General features: G+C 46.8%; 1 protein-coding gene across 1 annotated transcript in view; it reads right to left on the reverse strand.

The window, feature by feature from the left end:
- DCAF5 (DDB1 and CUL4 associated factor 5) overlaps positions 1-18978 on the reverse strand; it is a 105507-nt gene that overhangs the window by 68626 nt on the left and 17903 nt on the right. Inside the window, exon 2 of the mRNA XM_069732304.1 lies at positions 455-598. Coding sequence (XP_069588405.1) covers positions 455-598 — 144 coding nt within the window. The remainder of the gene's footprint in view (positions 1-454; positions 599-18978) is intronic.

The raw sequence follows: 18978 nt of genomic DNA on the forward strand, positions 1-18978 counted from the left end.
GGCCTAACTGTATCTCTTCCTGTGAAAGTTTGTTGATAACTAGTGATGAGCGAACTTGGATAAGGTGTTATAACGTTGAGTCGTGAAAATATAAAAATCACATTTTTCCCCACAAAAAATGTTTTTTTTTAGCCCCAAATTTTGAATTTTCATAAGGGTAACAGGAGAAATTGTACCATACAATACCCCAATACCCAATATGTAAACTACCGTTTGGGTGCACGGCAGGGCTTGAAGGGAAGGAACGCCATTTGACTTTTTGAATGCAAAATTTGGTGGAATAATTAGCGGATGCCATATCGCGTTTGGAGAGCCCCTGTGTGCCTTAACAGTGGAAACCCCTCACAAGTGACATAATTTGGAACCTAGACCTTCCCCCCCCCCCCCCCCCCCCCAAGGAACTTCTCTAAAATAAAAAAAAATTATCCCAGAGAAACCACTTTAAAGATCTTACCTCCGGAAAACACCTTAGTATTGCAGCTATTGAACGCTAAACAAAATATGTTTGAATGATGCTCCCCTTTAAGCTGAATGGGCTTCGCTTTTGATTGGATGGCTTTTTCCATGTGCCACAGCAACACACGGCGGTCATCTCCCCCTGTAATAAGAAGGCAAGTCAGACGTTATATTTAGGAAGCAAAAACATCTTTATGTGATGACAATTACACAATATCCCCCTGCATGAACATATTTTACAAAATCCTGGTCAGATGAGGGATTTGCAGTTTGGCTAAATTTTGCACATTACACCTCCGATCTTTAAAATGTATTAATTTAATTTAGCCTATATCCTAACACACACAGGCAAATTTCCATAGACCTTAGCTATGTGTGAGACAAATGCAGAGTTCACTAGCTTGGTCCATTTACAGACCCGAATAATGCAAGTTAGAGCCAGCAGCTCCTGCACTTGTCCCGAGACAGGTACAATAAATTCAGTGCTCATCTGAACTTTTTCTTTCCACTAAAAGTTTTATTAATACTGTTGTGATATTTGTACTGTGAATTTTACCCTTTAAATTGAAACGCTGTAATCTGCAAGAATAAACATGCAATTATCTCTGTGCAGAATATGTTCTATGTGTGAAATGGGTTGCAGCTTGCAGCTGTCTGCTTTGCCCTTGCTGGATATCAAAAATAGGGGAGACCCCTCGTCGTTTTTTTAAATTATTAGGTTAATACAAGAACAGTAAGCTACACACGCAAGACACTAATTTATCTCACGGATATCTAGCTAGCTATTATTTACAGTGAAGGAAATAATTATTTGATCCCTCGCTGATTTTGTAAGATTGCCCACTGACAAAGACATTTAGGCTATGTGCACACGTAGGAAATGTGGTACAGAATTTTCTGCACTAAATCTGCATCTCCTGGCAGAATCCGCAGGTGCGTTTTTTGTGCAGATTTTACCACTGTGGATTTCTATCATGGAGGGGTGCAGAAACGCTGCAGAACTGCACAAAAGAAGCGACATGCACTTCTTTGAAATCTGCAGCATTTCTGCGCAGATTTTTCTGCACCATGTGCACAGCTTTTTTTTTTTTCACATTGATTTACATTGTACTGTACATCACAGTGCAGTTCTGCAGCGTTTCTGCTGCAGAAAAATGTGCTGCAGTTCTGCACTAAATCTGAACTAAATCTGCATCGTGTGCACATACCCAGACAGTCTATAATTTTAAGGGTAGGTTAATTTTAACATTGAGAGATAGAATATCAAAAATAAAATCCAGAAAATCACATTGTATAAATGTATTTGCATTTTGCAGTGAGAAATAAGTACTTGATCCCCTACCAACCATTAACCCCTTCATGACCCAGCCTATTTTGACCTTAAAGACCTTGCCGTTTTTTGCAATTCTGACCAGTGTCCCTTTATGAGGTAATAACTCAGGAACGCTTCAACGGATCCTAGCGGTTCTGAGATTGTTTTTTCGTGACATATTGGGCTTCATGTTAGTGGTAAATTTAGGTCAATAAATTCTGCGTTTATTTGTGATAAAAACGGAAATTTGGCGAAAATTTTGAAAATTTTGCAATTTTCACACTTTGAATTTTTATTCTGTTAAACCAGAGAGATATGTGACACAAAATAGTTAATAAATAACATTTCCCACATGTTTACTTTACATCAGCACAATTTTGGAAACAAAATTTTTTTTTGTTAGGAAGTTATAAGGGTTAAAATTTGACCAGCGATTTGTCATTTTTACAACGAAATTTACAAAACCATTTTTTTTAGGGACCACCTCACATTTGAAGTCAGTTTGAGGGGTCTATATGGCTGAAAATACCCAAAAGTGACACCATTCTAAAAACTGCACCCCTCAAGGTACTCAAAACCACATTCAAGAAGTTTATTAACCCTTCAGGTGCTTCACAGCAGCAGAAGCAACATGGAAGGAAAAAATGAACATTTAACTTTTTAGTCACAAAAATTATCTTTTAGCAACAATTTTTTTATTTTCCCAATGGTAAAAGGAGAAACTGAACCACGAAAGTTGTTGTCCAATTTGTCCTGAGTACGCTGATACCTCATATGTGGGGGTAAACCACTGTTTGGGCGCACGGCAGGGCTTGGAAGGGAAGGAGCGCCATTTGACTTTTTGAATCAAAAATTGGCTCCACTCTTTAGCGGACACCATGTCACGTTTGGAGAGCCCCCGTGTGCCTAAAAATTGGAGCTCCCCCACAAGTGACCCCATTTTGGAAACTAGACGCCCCAAGGAACTTATCTAGATGCATAGTGAGCACTTTGAACCCCCAGGTGCTTCACAAATTAATCCGTAAAAATGAAAAAGTACTTTTTTTTCACAAAAAAATTCTTTTAGCCTCAATTTTTTCATTTTCACATGGGCAACAGGATAAAATGGATCCTAAAATGTGTTGGGCAATTTCTCCTGAGTACACCAATACCTCACATGTGGGGGTAAACCACTGTTTGGGCACATGGTAAGGCTCGGAAGGGAAGGAGCGCCATTTGACTTTTTGAATGAAAAATTATTTCCATCGTTAGCGGACACCATGTCGCGTTTGGAGAGCTCCTGTGTGCCTAAACATTGGCGCTCCCCCACAAGTGACCCCATTATGGAAACTAGACCCCCCAAGGAACTTATTTAGATGCCTAGTGAGCACTTTAAACCCTCAGGTGCTTCACAAATTGATCTGTAAAAATGAAAAAGTACTTTTTTTTCACAAAAAAATTCTTTTCGCCTCAATTTTTTCATTTTCACATGGGCAGTAGGGTAAAATGGATCATAAAATTTGTTGGGCAATTTCTCCCGAGTACGTCGATACCTCATATGTGGGGGTAAACTACTGTTTGGGCACTCGGCAGGGCTCGGAAGGGAAGGCGCGCCATTTGACTTTTTGAATGGAAAATTAGCTCCAATTGTTAGCGGACACCATGTCGCGTTTGGAGAGCCCCTGTGTGCCTAAACATTGGAGCTCCCCCACAAGTGACCCCATTTTGGAAACTAGACCCCCCAAGGAACTTATCTAGATGCATATTGAGCACTTTAAACCCCCAGGTGCTTCACAGAAGTTAATAACGCAGAGCCATGAAAATAAAAAATAATTTTTCTTTCCTCAAAAATGATTTTTTAGCCTGGAATTTCCTATTTTGCCAAGGATAATAGGAGAAATTGGACCCCAAATATTGTTGTCCTGTTTGTCCTGAGTACGCAGATACCCAATACGTGGGGGTAAACCACTGTTTGGGCGCACGGCAGGGCTCGGAAGGGATGGCACGCCATTTGGCTTTTTAAATGGAAAATTAGCTCCAATCATTAGCGGACACCATGTCACGTTTGGAGAGCCCCTGTGTGCCTAAACATTGGAGATCCCCCAGAAATGACACCATTTTGGAAACTAGACCCCCAAAGGAACTAATCTAGATGTGTGGTGAGGACTTTGAACCCCCAAGTGCTTCACAGAAGTTTATAACGCAGAGCCATGAAAAAAAAAAAAATTATTTTCTCAAAAATGATCTTTTAGCCTGCAATTTTTTATTTTCCCAAGGGTAACAGGAGAAATTTGACCCCAATATTTGTTGTCCAGTTTCTCCTGAGTATGGTGATACCCCATATGTGGGGGTAAACTACTGTTTGGGCACATGCCGGGGCTTGGAATTGAAGTAGTGACGTTTTGAAATGCAGACTTTGATGGAATGGTCTGCGGGTGTCACGTTGCGTTTGCAGAGCCCCTGGTGTGCCTAAACAGTAGAAACCCCCACAAGTGACCCCATTTTAGAAATTAGACCCCCCAAGGAACTTATCTAGATATGTGGTGAGCACTTTGAACCCCCAAGTGCTTCACAGACGTTTACAACGCAGAGCCGTGAAAATAAAAAATCATTTTTCTTTCCTCAAAAATTATGTTTTAGCAAGCATTTTTTTTGATTCACAAGGGTAACAGGAGAAATTGGACCCCAGTAATTGTTGCGCAGTTTGTCCTGAGTATGCTGGTACCCCATATGTGGGGGTAAACCACTGTTTGGGCACACGTCAGGGCTCGGAAGTGAGGGAGCACCATTTGACTTTTTGAATACGAGATTGGCTGGAATCAATGGTGGCGCCATGTTGCGTTTGGAGACCCCTGATGTGCCTAAACAGTGGTAACCCCTCAATTCTACCTCCAACACTAACCCCAACACACCCCTAACCCTAATCCCAACTGTAGCCATAACCCTAAACACAACCCTAACCTCAACACACCCCTAACCACAACCCTAACCCCAACACACCCCTAACCATAACCACAACCCTAATTCCAACCCTAACCCTAAGGCTATGTGCCCACGTTGCGGATTCGTGTGAGATATTTTCGCACCATTTTTGAAAAATCCGCGGGTAAAAGGCACTGCGTTTCCAGTGTTTTTTGTGCGGATTTCACCTGCGGATTCCTATTGAGGAACAGGTGTAAAACGCTGCGGAATCCGCACAAAGAATTGACATGCTGCGGAAAATACAACGCAGCGTTTCCGCGTGGTATTTTCTGCACCATGGGCACAGCGGATTTGGTTTCCATATGTTTACATGGTACTGTAAACCTGATGGAACACTGCTGCGAATCCGCAGCCAAATCCGCACCGTGTGCACATAGCCTAATTCTAAAGGTATGTGCACACGCTGCGGAAAACGCTGCGGATCCGCAGCAGTTTCCCATGAGTTTACAGTTCAATGTAAACCTACGGGAAACAAAAATCGCTGTGCCCATGCTGCGGAAAAACTGCACGGAAACGCAGCGGTTTACATTCCGCAGCATGTCACTTCTTTGTGCGGATTCCGCAGCGGTTTTACAACTGCTCAAATAGAAAATCGCAGTTGTAAAACCGCAGTGAAATGCGCAGAAAAACCGCGGTAAATCCGCCATAAATCCGCAGCGGTTTAGCACTGCGGATTTATCAAATCCGCAGCGGAAAAATCCGCAGAGGACCAGAATACGTGTGCACATACCGAAACCCTAACCCTAGCCCTAACCCTACCCCTAGCCCTAACCCTACCCCTAGCCCTAACCCTATTCTAACATTAGTGGAAAAAAAAAAATTTCTTTATTTTTTTATTGTCCCTACCTATGGGGGTGACAAAGGGGGGGGGGGGGGGTCATTTATTATTTTTTTTATTTTGATCACTGAGATATAATCTATCTCAGTGATCAAAATGCACTTTGGAACGAATCTGCCGGCCGGCAGATTCGGCGGGCGCACTGCGCATGCGCCCGCCATTTTGGAAGATGGCGGCGCCCAGGGAGAAGACGGACGGGACCCCGGCTGGATCGGTAAGTATGATGGGGTGGGGGGGGACCACAGGGGGGGGGGATCGGAGCACGGGGGGGGGGAATCGGAGTGCGGGAGGGGTGGAACGGAGCACGGGGGGCGTGGAACGGAGCACGGGGGGGCTGGAATGGAGCACGGGGGGGGTGGAACGGAGCACCGGGGGGGGTGGATCGGAGTGCAGGGGGGGTGATTGGAGCACGGGGGGGGTGATTGGAGCACGGGGGAGCGGACAAGAGCACGGGGGGGAGCGGAGCACTGGACGGAGGGGAGCCGGAGCAGTGTACCGGCCAGATCGGAGGGATGGGGGGGCGATCGGAGGGGTGGGGTGGGGGCACACTAGTATTTCCAGCCATGGCCGATGATATTTCAGCATCGGCCATGGCTGGATTGTAATATTTCACCCGTTATAATGGGTGAAATATTACAAATCGCTCTGATTGGCAGTTTCACTTTCAACAGCCAATCAGAGCGATCGTAGCCACGAGGGGGTGAAGCCACCCCCCCTGGGCTAAACTACCACTCCCCCTGTCCCTGCAGATCGGGTGAAATGGGAGTTAACCCTTTCACCCGATCTGCAGGGACGCGATCTTTCCATGACGCCGCATAGGCGTCATGGGTCGGAATGGCACCGACTTTCATGACGCCTACGTGGCGTCAAAGGTCGGGAAGGGGTTAAGGGTATGTTTCCACGGTCAGGAAACGCTGCGTGTTTGACGCTGCATAGAGCCGCAGCGTCAAACTAGCATGGTGTCCAGATGTTACGGCATAGTGGAGGGAATTCCCTGAAATGTTACAATTGCGCCATTGCTGGGGCGACTGGTATTTGTAGCCGGGGGGAGGGGGGCAAATATCCATGGTCCCTTCCTAGGCTATGAATATCAGCCCGCAGCTGTCTGCGTAGCCTTTCAGGCTATAAATTATAGGGGGACCCCACATCGTTTTTTTTTGGGGGGGGGGTCCCCTATTTTAATAGCCAGTAAAGGCTAAATATGCAGCCGCGGGCTGATATTCATAGCCTGGGAAGCTCCATGGGTATGAGAGAGTGAGTGAGTGTGTGTGTGTGAGAGTGTGTGTGTGTGAGAGTGTGTGTGTGTGAGAGTGTGTGTGAGTGTGAGAGTGTGTGTGAGTGTGAGAGTGTGTGTGAGTGTGAGAGTGTGTGTGAGTGTGAGAGTGTGTGTGAGTGTGAGAGAGAGAGAGAGAGAGAGAGAGAGAGAGAGAGAGTGTGTGTGTCTTTATTTAAGGCCGGTATCACACATGAAAGAAACTCAAGACAAGTCTCGCCTCTTAATACCCGGCACTGCCACCGTCACTCGGGAGCAGAGCGTGCGGCTACATAGAAATACATGCAGCCGCACGCTCCGCTCCCGAGTGCTGGCAGCAGTGGCAGGTATTAAGAGGCAAGACTCATCTGAATTTCTTGCATGTGTGATCCCGGCCTAACTCTTGATTACCATTTTATTATGCTTATTACTAAACATCGGGCTTGGTATTACCTATCGATATATATATCTATATATTATCTATCGATATATCTATCTATCTAACAGAAAGAAAATTAAAAAAAATGTACGGCACTTCTCCAAACGTTATACTGTTTAAAGGGAACCTGTCACCCCGTTTTTTAAAGATTAGATAAAAATAGTGTGAAATAGGGGCAGAGCTGGGCTTTACATTAGTGCCTTTTTGGTGCCTTTATTCCCCCATTAGGCTGCCGAAATACCTTTGTGAACTGGCCGTTTTGTCCTGTCACTCAAGTTGGTCAGGTCGGATGGGCGTGGTCAAATAGCGGTTCCTCCCCCCTGCTTCTCGGCGTGTCTGTCGTAAACGCGATCTGTGAATCGCACAGATCGCGCTCTTTCTTAGCAGTTGCACAGTGAATTCGCCTCTGGCGCCTGCGCATTATGCTTTGCCCAACTGTGGGCATAGCATAATTTACATCACTGCACATGCGCGGGTCGTAACTTTAGCCTGGGTGCCCCGGAAGTGATCATATGGGCATAGTGTTTATTTGGATGCCGGTAAAATTTTCTCAGCCCGAACTGCGAGCTTAAGTTTGGTGCCAAAATTACGCTCGCAGTTCGGGCTGAGAAAATTTTACCGGCATCCAAATAAACACTATGCCCATATGATCACTTCCGGGGCACCCAGTCCATATTAATGTGTAAAATAAAGAATTAAAATAAAAAATATTGATATACTTACCTCTCCGGAGGCCCCTGGACATCACCGCTGGTAACCGGCAGCCTTCTTTGCTTAAAATGAGCGCGTTTAGAGCCTTCCATGACATCACGGCTTCTGATTGGTCGCGTGCCGCTCATGTGACCGCCACGCGACCAATCACAAGCCGCGACGTCATTCTCAGGTCCTAAATTCCTAGAATGAGGAGTTTAGGACCTGAGAATGACGTCGCGGCTTGTGATTGGTCGCGTGGCGGTTACATGAGTGGCACGCGACCAATCAGAAGCCGTGACGTCATTGAAGGCTCTAAACGCGCTCATTTTAAGCAAAGAAGGTTGCCGGTTACCAGCGGTGATGTCCAGGGGCCTCCGGAGAGGTGAGCATATCAATATTTTTTATTTTAATTCTTTATTTTACACATTAATATGGATCCGATACCGATTCCTGATACCACAAAAGTATCGGAACTCGGTATCGGAATTCCGATACCGCAAGTATCGCCCGATACTTGCGGTATCGGAATGCTCAACACTAGTTACAACCCGCGCATGCGCAGTGATGTAAATTATGCTATGCCCACAGTTGGGCAAAGCATAATACGCAGGCGCCAAATTAGACGTTACTGCGCAGGCGCTAAACACAACGCCAATGGCGGGACTAAATTGTGCAGGGAAACGCAAGAGGTGGGGGAGGAACCGCTATTTGACCACGCCCATCCGATCTGACCAACTTGAGTGACAGGACAAAACGGCCAGTTCACAAAGGTATTTCGGCAGCCTAATGGGGGAATAAAGGCACCAAAAAGGCACTAATGTAAAGCCCAGCTCTGCCCCTATTTCACACTATTTTTATCTAATCTTTAAAAAACGGGGTGACAGGTTCCCTTTAACTGATATTCCCCACAGGTGCATCTTTCAACCTGAACTGTTGTAAGCTATACTCCAACAAATTGATCCACTTGTGTAAAAAAGAAAAAAAGGCCCGTAGAAGCGCTGGCATAGCGCGAAACGGCTGTCGTTCATACCTGCTCACACTAGCTCCTATTCTCACTCTCCCGGCCATGAATTTTTTAATGAAGATTCAATAAAGCAAGGAATTTTAGATCGGTGAGTGCCTTTTTTTTCTTTTTTACACAAGTCTATCTATTATCTATCAATCAACTATGATCTATCATCTATTTATCATCGATCTATCTAGCTATAGATAGATATATCGATAGATAGATATAGCTATAGATAGATCGATCTATCCATCATCTATCTGTGTGGGTATCATTATTCTTCAATGGAGTATGTAAAAGAATAGGTTGGACAATTACGGTAGCTCTTCCTAGGAGCCTCCATACGATTTTCTCCAATGCGGTGTTTCCCCTTCCTTTGAATCTCTACTGTAAAGTGAGGTTTGATAAAGACCCACCAAAGGGTCGAAACGTTACCTCAGCACTTTATTACCACTGTGGTGTTTCTAATAAAATTTCACCTATATGATGCATTTGAAACTCCATCTCTTGAATGCGGCCGTTTTTTCAAGTATATGACTCTACTGGATTCATTCCAGGTTCAGCCTGCACGCCTTTCCTTTTAATCACAGACTCAATCAGAAAGACTCTAACCTCTATAACATGGGCAAAACCAAGAGCTTTCTAAGGGTATGTACACACGTTGCAGATTTCCTGCGGTTCCGCAGCGTTTTTCTTCAGCGCAAAAACGCTGCAGATCCGCAAGTGATATACAGTTCAATGTAAATCAATGGGGGAAAAAAAAGGCCGTGCTAATGGTGCAGAAAAATCCACACGGAAAACTCAGCAGATTCAAAAAAGGACCATGTCAATTCTTTTTGCGGATCTGCTGTGTTTTTGCACCCATTCCATAATAGAAATCCGTAGGGGTAAAAAAAAAAAAAAAAAAGGATGAAATCCGCAGCAAATCAGCACAAAAACGCACCGAAAACGCAAAAAAAAATGTGCAGATTCTGACCTGCATTTTCTGGCAGAATATTCCATAGTCAAATCTGCAACATGTGCATATAGCCTAAGGATGTCAGGGACAAGATCATAGACCTGCACAAAGCTGTAATAGGCTACAAAACAATAAGACGCTGGGTGAGAAGGACACAGCTGTTGGTGCAATAGTAAGAAAATGGAAGAAATACAAAATGACTGTCAATCGACATCGATCTGGGGCTCCATGCAAAATCTCACCTTGTGGGGTATCCATGATCATGAGGAAGGTGAGAGATCAGCCTAAAACTACAAGGGGGGAACTTGTTAGTGATCTCAAGGCAGCTGGGACCACAGTCACCAAGAAAAACATTGGTAACACATTACGCCGTAAAGATTTAAAATCCTGCAGTGCCCGCAAGGTCCCCTGCTCAAGAAGACACAAGTGCAGGCCCGTCTGAAGTTCGCCAATGAACACCTGGATGATTCTGAGAGTGATTGGGAGAAGATAATGTGGTCAGATGAGACAAAAATTGAGCTCTTTGGCATTAACTCAACTCACCGCGTTTGGAGGAAGAGAAATGCAGCCTATGACCCAAAGAACACTGTCCCCACTGTCAAGCATGGAGGTGGAAACATTATGTTTTGGGGGTGTTTCTCTGCTAAGGGCACAGGACTACTTCACCGCATCAGTGGGAGAATGGATGGAGCCATGTACCGTAAAATCCTGAGTGACAACCTCCTTCCCTCTGCCAGGACATTAAAAATGGGTCGTGGCTGGGTCTTCCAGCAAGATAATGACCCAAAACATACAGCCAAGACAACAAAGGAGTGGCTCAAAAGAAGCACATTAAGGTCATGGAGTGGCCTAGCCAGTCTCCAGACCTTAATCCCATAGAAAACTTATGGAGAGAGTTGAAGCTCCGAGTTGACAAACGACAGCCTCAAAATCTTAATGATTTAGAAATGATCTGCAAAAAGGAGCGAACCAAAATTCCTCCTGACATGTGTGCAAACCTCGACATCGACTACAAAAAAAAGTCTGACTGCTGTGCTTGCCAACAAGGGTTTTGCCACCAAGTATTAACCCCTTCCCGACCCGTGACACAGCGTATGCGTCATGAAAGTCGGTGCCAATCCGACCTGTGACGCATATGCTGTGTCACAGAATGATCGCGTCCCTGCAGATCAGGTGAAAGGGTTAACTCCAATTTCACCCGATCTGCAGGGACAGGGGGAGTGGTACTTTAGCCCAGGGGGGGGGTTACGTGGCTACGATTGCTCTGATTGGCTGTTGAAAGTGACGTTTCACTTTCAATCAGAGCGATAGTAATATTTCACCAATGAAAATTGGTGAAATATTACAATCCAGCCATGGCCGATGCTGCAATAGCATCAGCCACGGCTGGAGATCGCAATCTGACCCCCCACCGCCACCGATCTGCTTCCCTCCGTCCTCTGTCCTGTCATTTCCTGTCCTCCGCTCCCCTCCGTCCTCCTGTCCGCTCCCCCCGCTGTCCGATCTCCCCCCTCATCATACTTACTGACCTCCCGTGTCCCTCCCGGTGTCCGTCCGGCTGCTGCATGGGCGCCGCCATCTTGGAAAATGGCGGGCGCAGGCGCAGTGCGCCCGCCGAATCTGCCGGCCGGCAGATTCGTTACAAGTACATTTTGATCGCTGTGATAGAACCTATCACAGCGATCAAAATAAAAAAATAATAAATAACCCCCCCCTTTATCACCCCCATAAGTAGGGTAAAAAATAAAATAAAGAAAACATATTTTTTTTCCCCACTAGGGTTAGGGCTAGGGTTAGGGTTAGGGCTAGGGTTAGGGCTCGAATTAGGGTTAGGGTTAGAATTAGGCTGGGTTCACATTGCGTTAGTGGCAGTTCGCTAACGGAATCCGTTACATAGCGCCACTAACGCAATGTAACGGATCCGTTATCGCAGCCATTGACCGCAATGTATCTAACGCATCGCTAACGTATGCCATTTTTAGCATGCGTTAGCGATGTCCCGTTATTTTCTAACGGACCTCAAACGCTGCTTGCAGCGTTTTTGGGTCCGTTCTCGCTAGCGCAGATCGGGCACCTGCGCTAGCAGGATCCCTAAACGCAAACCCTTTTTATACATTGCGTTAGCGCATTTCATTAGCATATGCGCTAAATGGATTGCACTAATGCAATGTGAACCTAGCCTTAGGCTATGTGCACATGGTGCGGATTTGGATGCGGATCGGCAGCGGATTAGCCGCTGCGGATTCGTAGCAATTTTCCATCACGTTTACAGTACCATGTAAACCTATGGAAAACCAAATCGGCTGTGCCCATGGTGCGGAAAATACCACACGGAAACGCTGTGTTGTATTTTCCGCAGCATGTCAATTCTTTGTGCGGATTCCGCAGCGTTTTACACCTGTTCCTCAATAGGAATCCGCAAGTGACATCTGCACAAAAAACACTGGAAATCCGCGGTAAATCCACAGGTAAAACGCAGTGCCTTTTACCTGCGGATTTTTCAAAAATGGTGCGGAAAAATTTCACACGAATCCGCAACGTGGGCACATAGCCTTAGGGTTGAAATTAGGGCTAGGGTTGGAAATAGGGTTAAGATTAGACTGTGGTTAGGGTTATGGTTAGGGGTGTGTTGGGGTTAGGCTTGTGGCTAGTGTTATGGTTAGGGGTGTGTTGGGGTTAGGGTTGTGGTTAGAGTTGGGATTAGGGTTGGGATTAGGATTACGATTAGGGTTAGGGTTGGGATTAGGGTTGTGATTAGGGTTATGGCTACAGTTGGGATTAGGGTTAGGGGTGTGTTGGGGTTAGTGTTGGAGTTAGAATTGAGGGGTTTCCACTGTTCAGGCACATCAGGGGTCTCCAAACGCAACATGGCGCCACCATTGATTCCAGCCATTCTTGCATTCAAAAAGTCAAATGGTGCTCCCTCCATTCCGAGCCCTGACGTGCGCCCAAACAGTGGTTTACCCCCACATATGGGGTACCAGCATACTCAGGACAAACTGGGCAACAATTATTGGGGTCCAATTTCTCCTGTTACCCTTGTGAAAATAAAAAATTGCTTGCTAAAACATCATTTTTGAGGAAAGAAATTATTTTTTTTATTTTCACAGCTCTGCGTTGTAAACTTCTGTGAAGCACTTGGGGGTTCAAAGTGCTCACCACATATCTAGATAAGTTCCCTGGGGGGTCTAGTTTCCAAAATGGGGTCACTTGTGGGGGGTTTCTACTGTTTAGGCACATCAGGGGCTCTGCAAACTTCCCTTCCGAGCCCCGACGTGTGCCCAAACAGTGGTTTACCCCCACATATGGGGTATCAGTGTATTCAGGACAAACTGGACAACAACTTTTGGGGTCCAATTTCTCATGTTACTCTTGTGAAAATAAAAAACTGCGGGCTGAAAAATAATTTTTGAGGAAAGAAAAAAATATAGTTCTTACCGATAACGGTATTTCTCTGAGCCCATGACGGCACCACGGAGAGAGGGGATCCGCCCACCAAGGATAGGAAACCTACGGATAAAAAGACGGTACCACTCTCCTGCATCAGTTGTTTACATAGAGAACGATGGGAGACTACTAAGACATTTGTAAATTTTAACTGTTTAGCATAAGATACCGCGTGACTTTAAACTATAAATAGACTATAAATAGACTATGGCACTCTTTTAATGTGTGCACCCATAAGTGAAGGGAGGGAATGTACGGGTGCCGTCATGGGCTCAGAGAAATACCGTTATCGGTAAGAACTATATTTTTCTCTGATCGCCCATGACGGCACCACGGAGAGAATTGCATAGATAGTACATTCAGGGAGGGACCACCGCCTCCAGAACCCTTTTACCGAAAGTAAGGTCTGAAGAGGAGATTAGGTCCAATCTATAGTGCCTATAGAATGTGGATGGTGAGGACCAGGTAGCAGCTCTACATATCTGGTCAATGGAAGCTCCGGCCTTCTCCGCCCAGGAAGTTGCTACTGCCCTTGTTGAGTGAGCCTTAACCTCCCCGGGAACGGACATCCCACTTGCCGAGTATGAGAGACTGATGGCGTCTGTGATCCATCTTGCTATGGTGGCTTTAGATGCTTTTTTCCCCTTCCGGGGACCCTGGAAACACACAAACAGAGAGGAATCCTCCCTACTCTCTCTAGTGACTTCTAGGTAATGTAAGAGACATCTTCTTACATCTAGTGTATGTAATGTTTGTTCCTCCTTGTTTTTAGGGTTGGGACAGAAGGAGGGGAGAGATATCTCTTGAGACCTGTGAAATTTTGAAGCCACTTTCGGGAGATATGCTGGGTCTGTTTTTAAAACGACCCTATCCTCTAGAAATTGTGTGTGAGGAGGGTTGGCTGAGAGAGCCTGTAAGTCGCTAACCCTACGGGCAGAAGTGAGGGCGACTAATAGAGCTGTTTTGAGAGATAGCGTTTTTATTGTAGATTCGTGTAATGGTTCGAATGGAGGACTAGTCAGGGCTTTAAGGACCAAGTTTAAGTCCCATTGAGGAACCACTTTTACTGGCAGAGGCCTCGATCTTCCTGTCGCCCTGATGAATCTAGAGACCCACCTATTTGAAGCTAAGTCAAAATTGAATAGGGCTCCCAATGCCGCCACGTGAACTTTTAGGGTACTAGTGGCTAAACCCATCTCCAACCCGTTTTGTAGGAACTCTAATATGGAATTAAGGGGAATTTCTTTCCCTATTTTTGCACCTGAAGAAGACAAACTTTTTCCATATTTTGCCACACTGTTTTGTTGTAACCGGCTTCCTACTTTTTAACAGAGTTGAGATTAACCCCGAAGAGAACCCTCTGCTTTCTAATATTTTCCTCTCAAGAGCCAGGCTGTCAAGTGCAAGTTCTTGACTCGTGGATGACAGACTGGGCCCTGTGACAACAGATCCTGGAGGTCTGGTAATACCCAAGGGTCGGATATTGACATCTTCCTCATCCATGAGAACCAAGGTCTCTTCGGCCAGAACGGGGCAATTAAGATGACCAGCGCCCCGTCCTCCCGAATCTTCCTCAGCACTGCTGGAATCAGAATGAGAGGAGGGAAGGCATAGACCAGATGGTGACCCCAAGAAATCAGGAAAGCGTCCACAGCTACTGGGTTCCCGAGGGGAGATAGGGAGCAAAAGGAGGCTACTTTTTTGTTTAAATGGCTCGCAAAGAGATCTATTTTGGGAACACCCCATTTTTGTGTGATCTGGGTAAATATCACTGGATTTAGTTCCCATTCCCCCTGTTTTAGGCTGGACCGACTGAGGAAGTCTGCCTTGTCTACTCCCTTTATGTGCAGGCTTGTCAGGGATAGAAGGTTGCTCTCGGCTATTTGAAGGATAGAGTTGGTCACTTCCATTAGATTTTTGGAACGGGTACCCCCCTGGTGATTTAGGTAAGATACTACCACCCGATTGTCCGACATCACCCTTACATGGTGAGATTGAAGGACTCCCAAGAATTCCTGAAGGGCAAATTTTACTGCCAGGAGTTCCTTCATATTGGAGGATTTGTTTGCCAGGGACGGAGACCAAATGCCCTGGGCTACTAGGTCGCCCAGATGAGCCCCCCACCCTGAGGGGCTTGCGTCCATAGTTAGGACCTTCGAGATCGGGATTACCCATGGGACTCCCTGGGAAAGATTTTCCTGCAACGTCCACCAAGTCAGAGAGTGATTGGTGCGAGGAGACAATGTTAACCGCCCGTCTAAATGCCCTCCTAGAAGAATTTGCTCTGACAGTAGCTGCCATTGGAGATCTCTTGAATGTAGTTGGGCCCACTGGACCGCAGGGATGCAAGAGGTCATAGAGCCTAATAGGGACATGCCCTGACGGAGTGTTATGGAGGGGAGAGATTGTACTCTTAACACTAAACTTTTTATCTTTTGTATTTTGCTCTCTGGGAGCCGACATTCCATTTTTTTGGAGTCTAGAGTGAGACCTAGGTACTCCTGAACCTGAGAAGGCACCAGTCTGGATTTTTCTAGGTTTATTAGCCAACCCAGATCCTTTAGAGAATGAATCACTAAATCTAGTTGATTCTTGCAATGTTGCGGGGAGGAGCCTATCACCAGGAAATCGTCCAGATATGGTACGATCAGGGTGTTTTCTTCCCTGAGGTGAGCCATTACCTCCGCGACCAGCTTTGTAAAAACCCTCGGGGCTATTGCTAGGCCAAATGGTAGAGCTGAGAACTGGAAGTGGTTTAGGACTCCCTTGATGTGGACCGCCATTCTGAGGAATCTTTGGTGATCCTTGTGTATTGGGACGTGATAATATGCGTCCTTCAGGTCCAGGACCACCATGAAGCATTGAGGAAACAGCATTTTGATAGATGACTTTATCGTTTCCATCTTGAATGCTTGAACCTCTAGGTAGTTGTTTAGGTAATTGATAATGGTCCTGAAGGAACCGTCTGGCTTCTTTCTCAGGAATAGAGGGGAATAGTACCCTTGCCCTCTTTCTTGAGGGGGAACTTCCAGGAGTACTCCTTTTTTTACTAACCCGACAACCTCGTTTTCTAGCGTCAACTGCTCTTCTGCCGAGGATCTTGTGGATGTTATCTTGAAAGAGGGACGAGGGCACCTCTTGAATGTTAACCTCAGTCCTGATTCTATGATGTTTAGTATCCATTGACTGGAGGTAATCTTTTCCCAGGCTGGGAGAAAGAGAGATAATCTCCCTCCCACCTGGGGCGAACCTTCATTGTGAAGGTTTTTTGTTGTCATTGAGGTTTTTGTTAAAGATAAACCCCTTATTTTTGTTTTTCTTATCTTCCCATTTCCCATGGCCTCTCCCTGGGTTCTTACGGAAAAACCTCTTGTTCCGAAAGGGCTTCCTATAAGAAGGGAGACCCAGAGAGGGGAAGGACTTTTCCTTGTCCCCTGCTTTTTCCAAGATGTCATCTAAGGTAGAACCGAACAGAAATTCTCCTTCGCAGGGGATGGTACACAGTTTTGTTTTCGTTTGCAGGTCGCCTGGCCAATTCTTAAGCCATAGGGCGCGCCTGGCCGCATTAGCAAACACTGCTGCTCTGGCTGATAGCCTGATGGAGTCGGCCGAGGCGTCAGCTAGGAAAGCCGCGGCCCCCCTCATTACTGGTAATGTATTCAGCATTGAGTCCCGGGAAGTTTTCCCCTTTAATTGACCCTCTAGTTGGTTCAGCCAAATCATCAGGGAGCGTGAAGTACATGCTGCTGCTACTGCCGGCTTCAGGCCTCCTCCCGCTGCCTCCAAGGAGCCTTTGAGAAAGGCATCTGCCTTCTTGTCCATAGGGTCTTTTTGGACCCCCATGTCCTCAAACGGGAGAGCGAATTTTTTTGATGCTTTAGCAATTGCTACGTCTAATTTGGGGGTCTTCTCCCAAAAGGAGCAGGATTCCTCCTCGAAGGGGTATTTCCTTTTTGGAGTTAAAAGAGTCTTTCTCATGGGTATCTTCCATTCTTTCTTAATTAAGGCTGCTATTGCTTCGTTAAGCGGAAAAGCTCTTCTCTTTTTCTGTTCCAGGCCCCCAAACATGATGTCTTGTACCGATTTTTTTAGGGTGGGAGTCTACCAAACCCATGGTACTTCTCACAGCTTTTAGGAGGCCATCGGTATCCTCTAGTGGGAAACAGTTATGTCCCCCCGAGGAAGAAGTAGACGATGAAGATGCGGAGGAGGAGTCGGAGGACACTGAACTCTCACTATCGCTGTCGGATTTTGAGACTGGAGATGGAGACCTGTGTCTGGTCTTTCTCCTTTTTTTCCCACTTTTTAGTGATCTAAAGGTGTCCTCCACTTGCTCCTTAATTAGGCTTTTTAGATCTGTTGCAAACCCAGGAAGGTTTTCAGATACAGTCTGCTGAATGCAAGTATTGCATAGTCTCTTCTCCCAGGTAGGTGGAAGATCCTCTCTACAGATGGCACCAATTTTGTGCTTAGTTTTACCTACGCTTTTCCTCCCCTAAAAGAGACAAATAACAATCTTACTGTCTCTGACTTTCACGAAGATCCACTTACCACCTCCAGGACCCATAAATACCGGTTGGGGATTCTCTGCCTCTGGCTTTTTCCCCGACGCCGTACTGGACTCCTTACTGTGTTGGGACCTTTGGCTTTCTTTGCTGGTGTCCTGGTGCCCTTTCTGCTGTCGCCTTTTTTGCTGCTGCGGCGATGCTACAGGTGGAGGTGATTCGGGCAAAGGTGATGCCGGGTCGCTCATACTGCTGCTGGTCTGCGGATGCTGCCTTGATACTCGAGCTGAGCTGGCGCTGCGGCGACTATTAGCTCTTGAGGCTCCTGCATATTATTGCAGAGCCACTGGGAGGATGTGGATTCTCCTATTTAAACCCTCCCGCCGCTTTTTTTTTTCTTCTTCTTCTTGCGCTTGCGCAGTAGCGCCTGTCCACGGCGAGGAGCGCCGAACGCCGGCGCCTGCGCATCAAGCCTTAACCGGCGCCTGCGCATGAGCGGCACAGACCGCGCCAAGCGCCCGAGCGGCAACCCCGCCGGCGCCTGCGCAGACCGCCCCAAGCGCCCGAGCAGAAACCCCGCTGGCGCCTGCGCAGACCACGCCAAGCGCCCGAGCGGCAACCCCGCCGGCGCCTGCGCAGACCGCACCAAGCGCCCGAGCGGCGATCCGCCGGCGCCTGCGCGGAAGCGTCCTTCAACCTCGCGAGACCAGCCTAGATCCCGGGCATGCGCCGAACTTTCAAGATGGCGCCCGGAAAGCAGATATGGCGCTGCTGACCGGCACCCCCGGTCCTATGCAGTCCCTATAGCGCGTTACTCTGCACGCCCGATGACAGTGCAGCATGCAGACTGATGCTTGTTTTAGGGAGGGTCGCGCTGCACCTCCCGCAACCACAGAGGGACCCCCTGGATGTTGCCGCTGCTGCATCTTACCTGGGGAGGTGACCGCGAACTCCTTGTCACCTCCCCCGCACACCCTGTCGGCCCACTGGCTCCCAGCGGTGGCGCTTCGGGTCACCACCCTAGCCGAGGCAGAGGGACCCCAGCTGCCTGAGTCGGACTGGTTGGCCCCGGAATTCCAACGTCGAACTGGTAAGTCCGTAGGTCTCCCAT

The sequence above is a fragment of the Ranitomeya imitator genome, chromosome 1 (genome assembly GCF_032444005.1).
Source record: "Ranitomeya imitator isolate aRanImi1 chromosome 1, aRanImi1.pri, whole genome shotgun sequence".
NCBI classification, from domain to species: domain Eukaryota; kingdom Metazoa; phylum Chordata; class Amphibia; order Anura; family Dendrobatidae; genus Ranitomeya; species Ranitomeya imitator.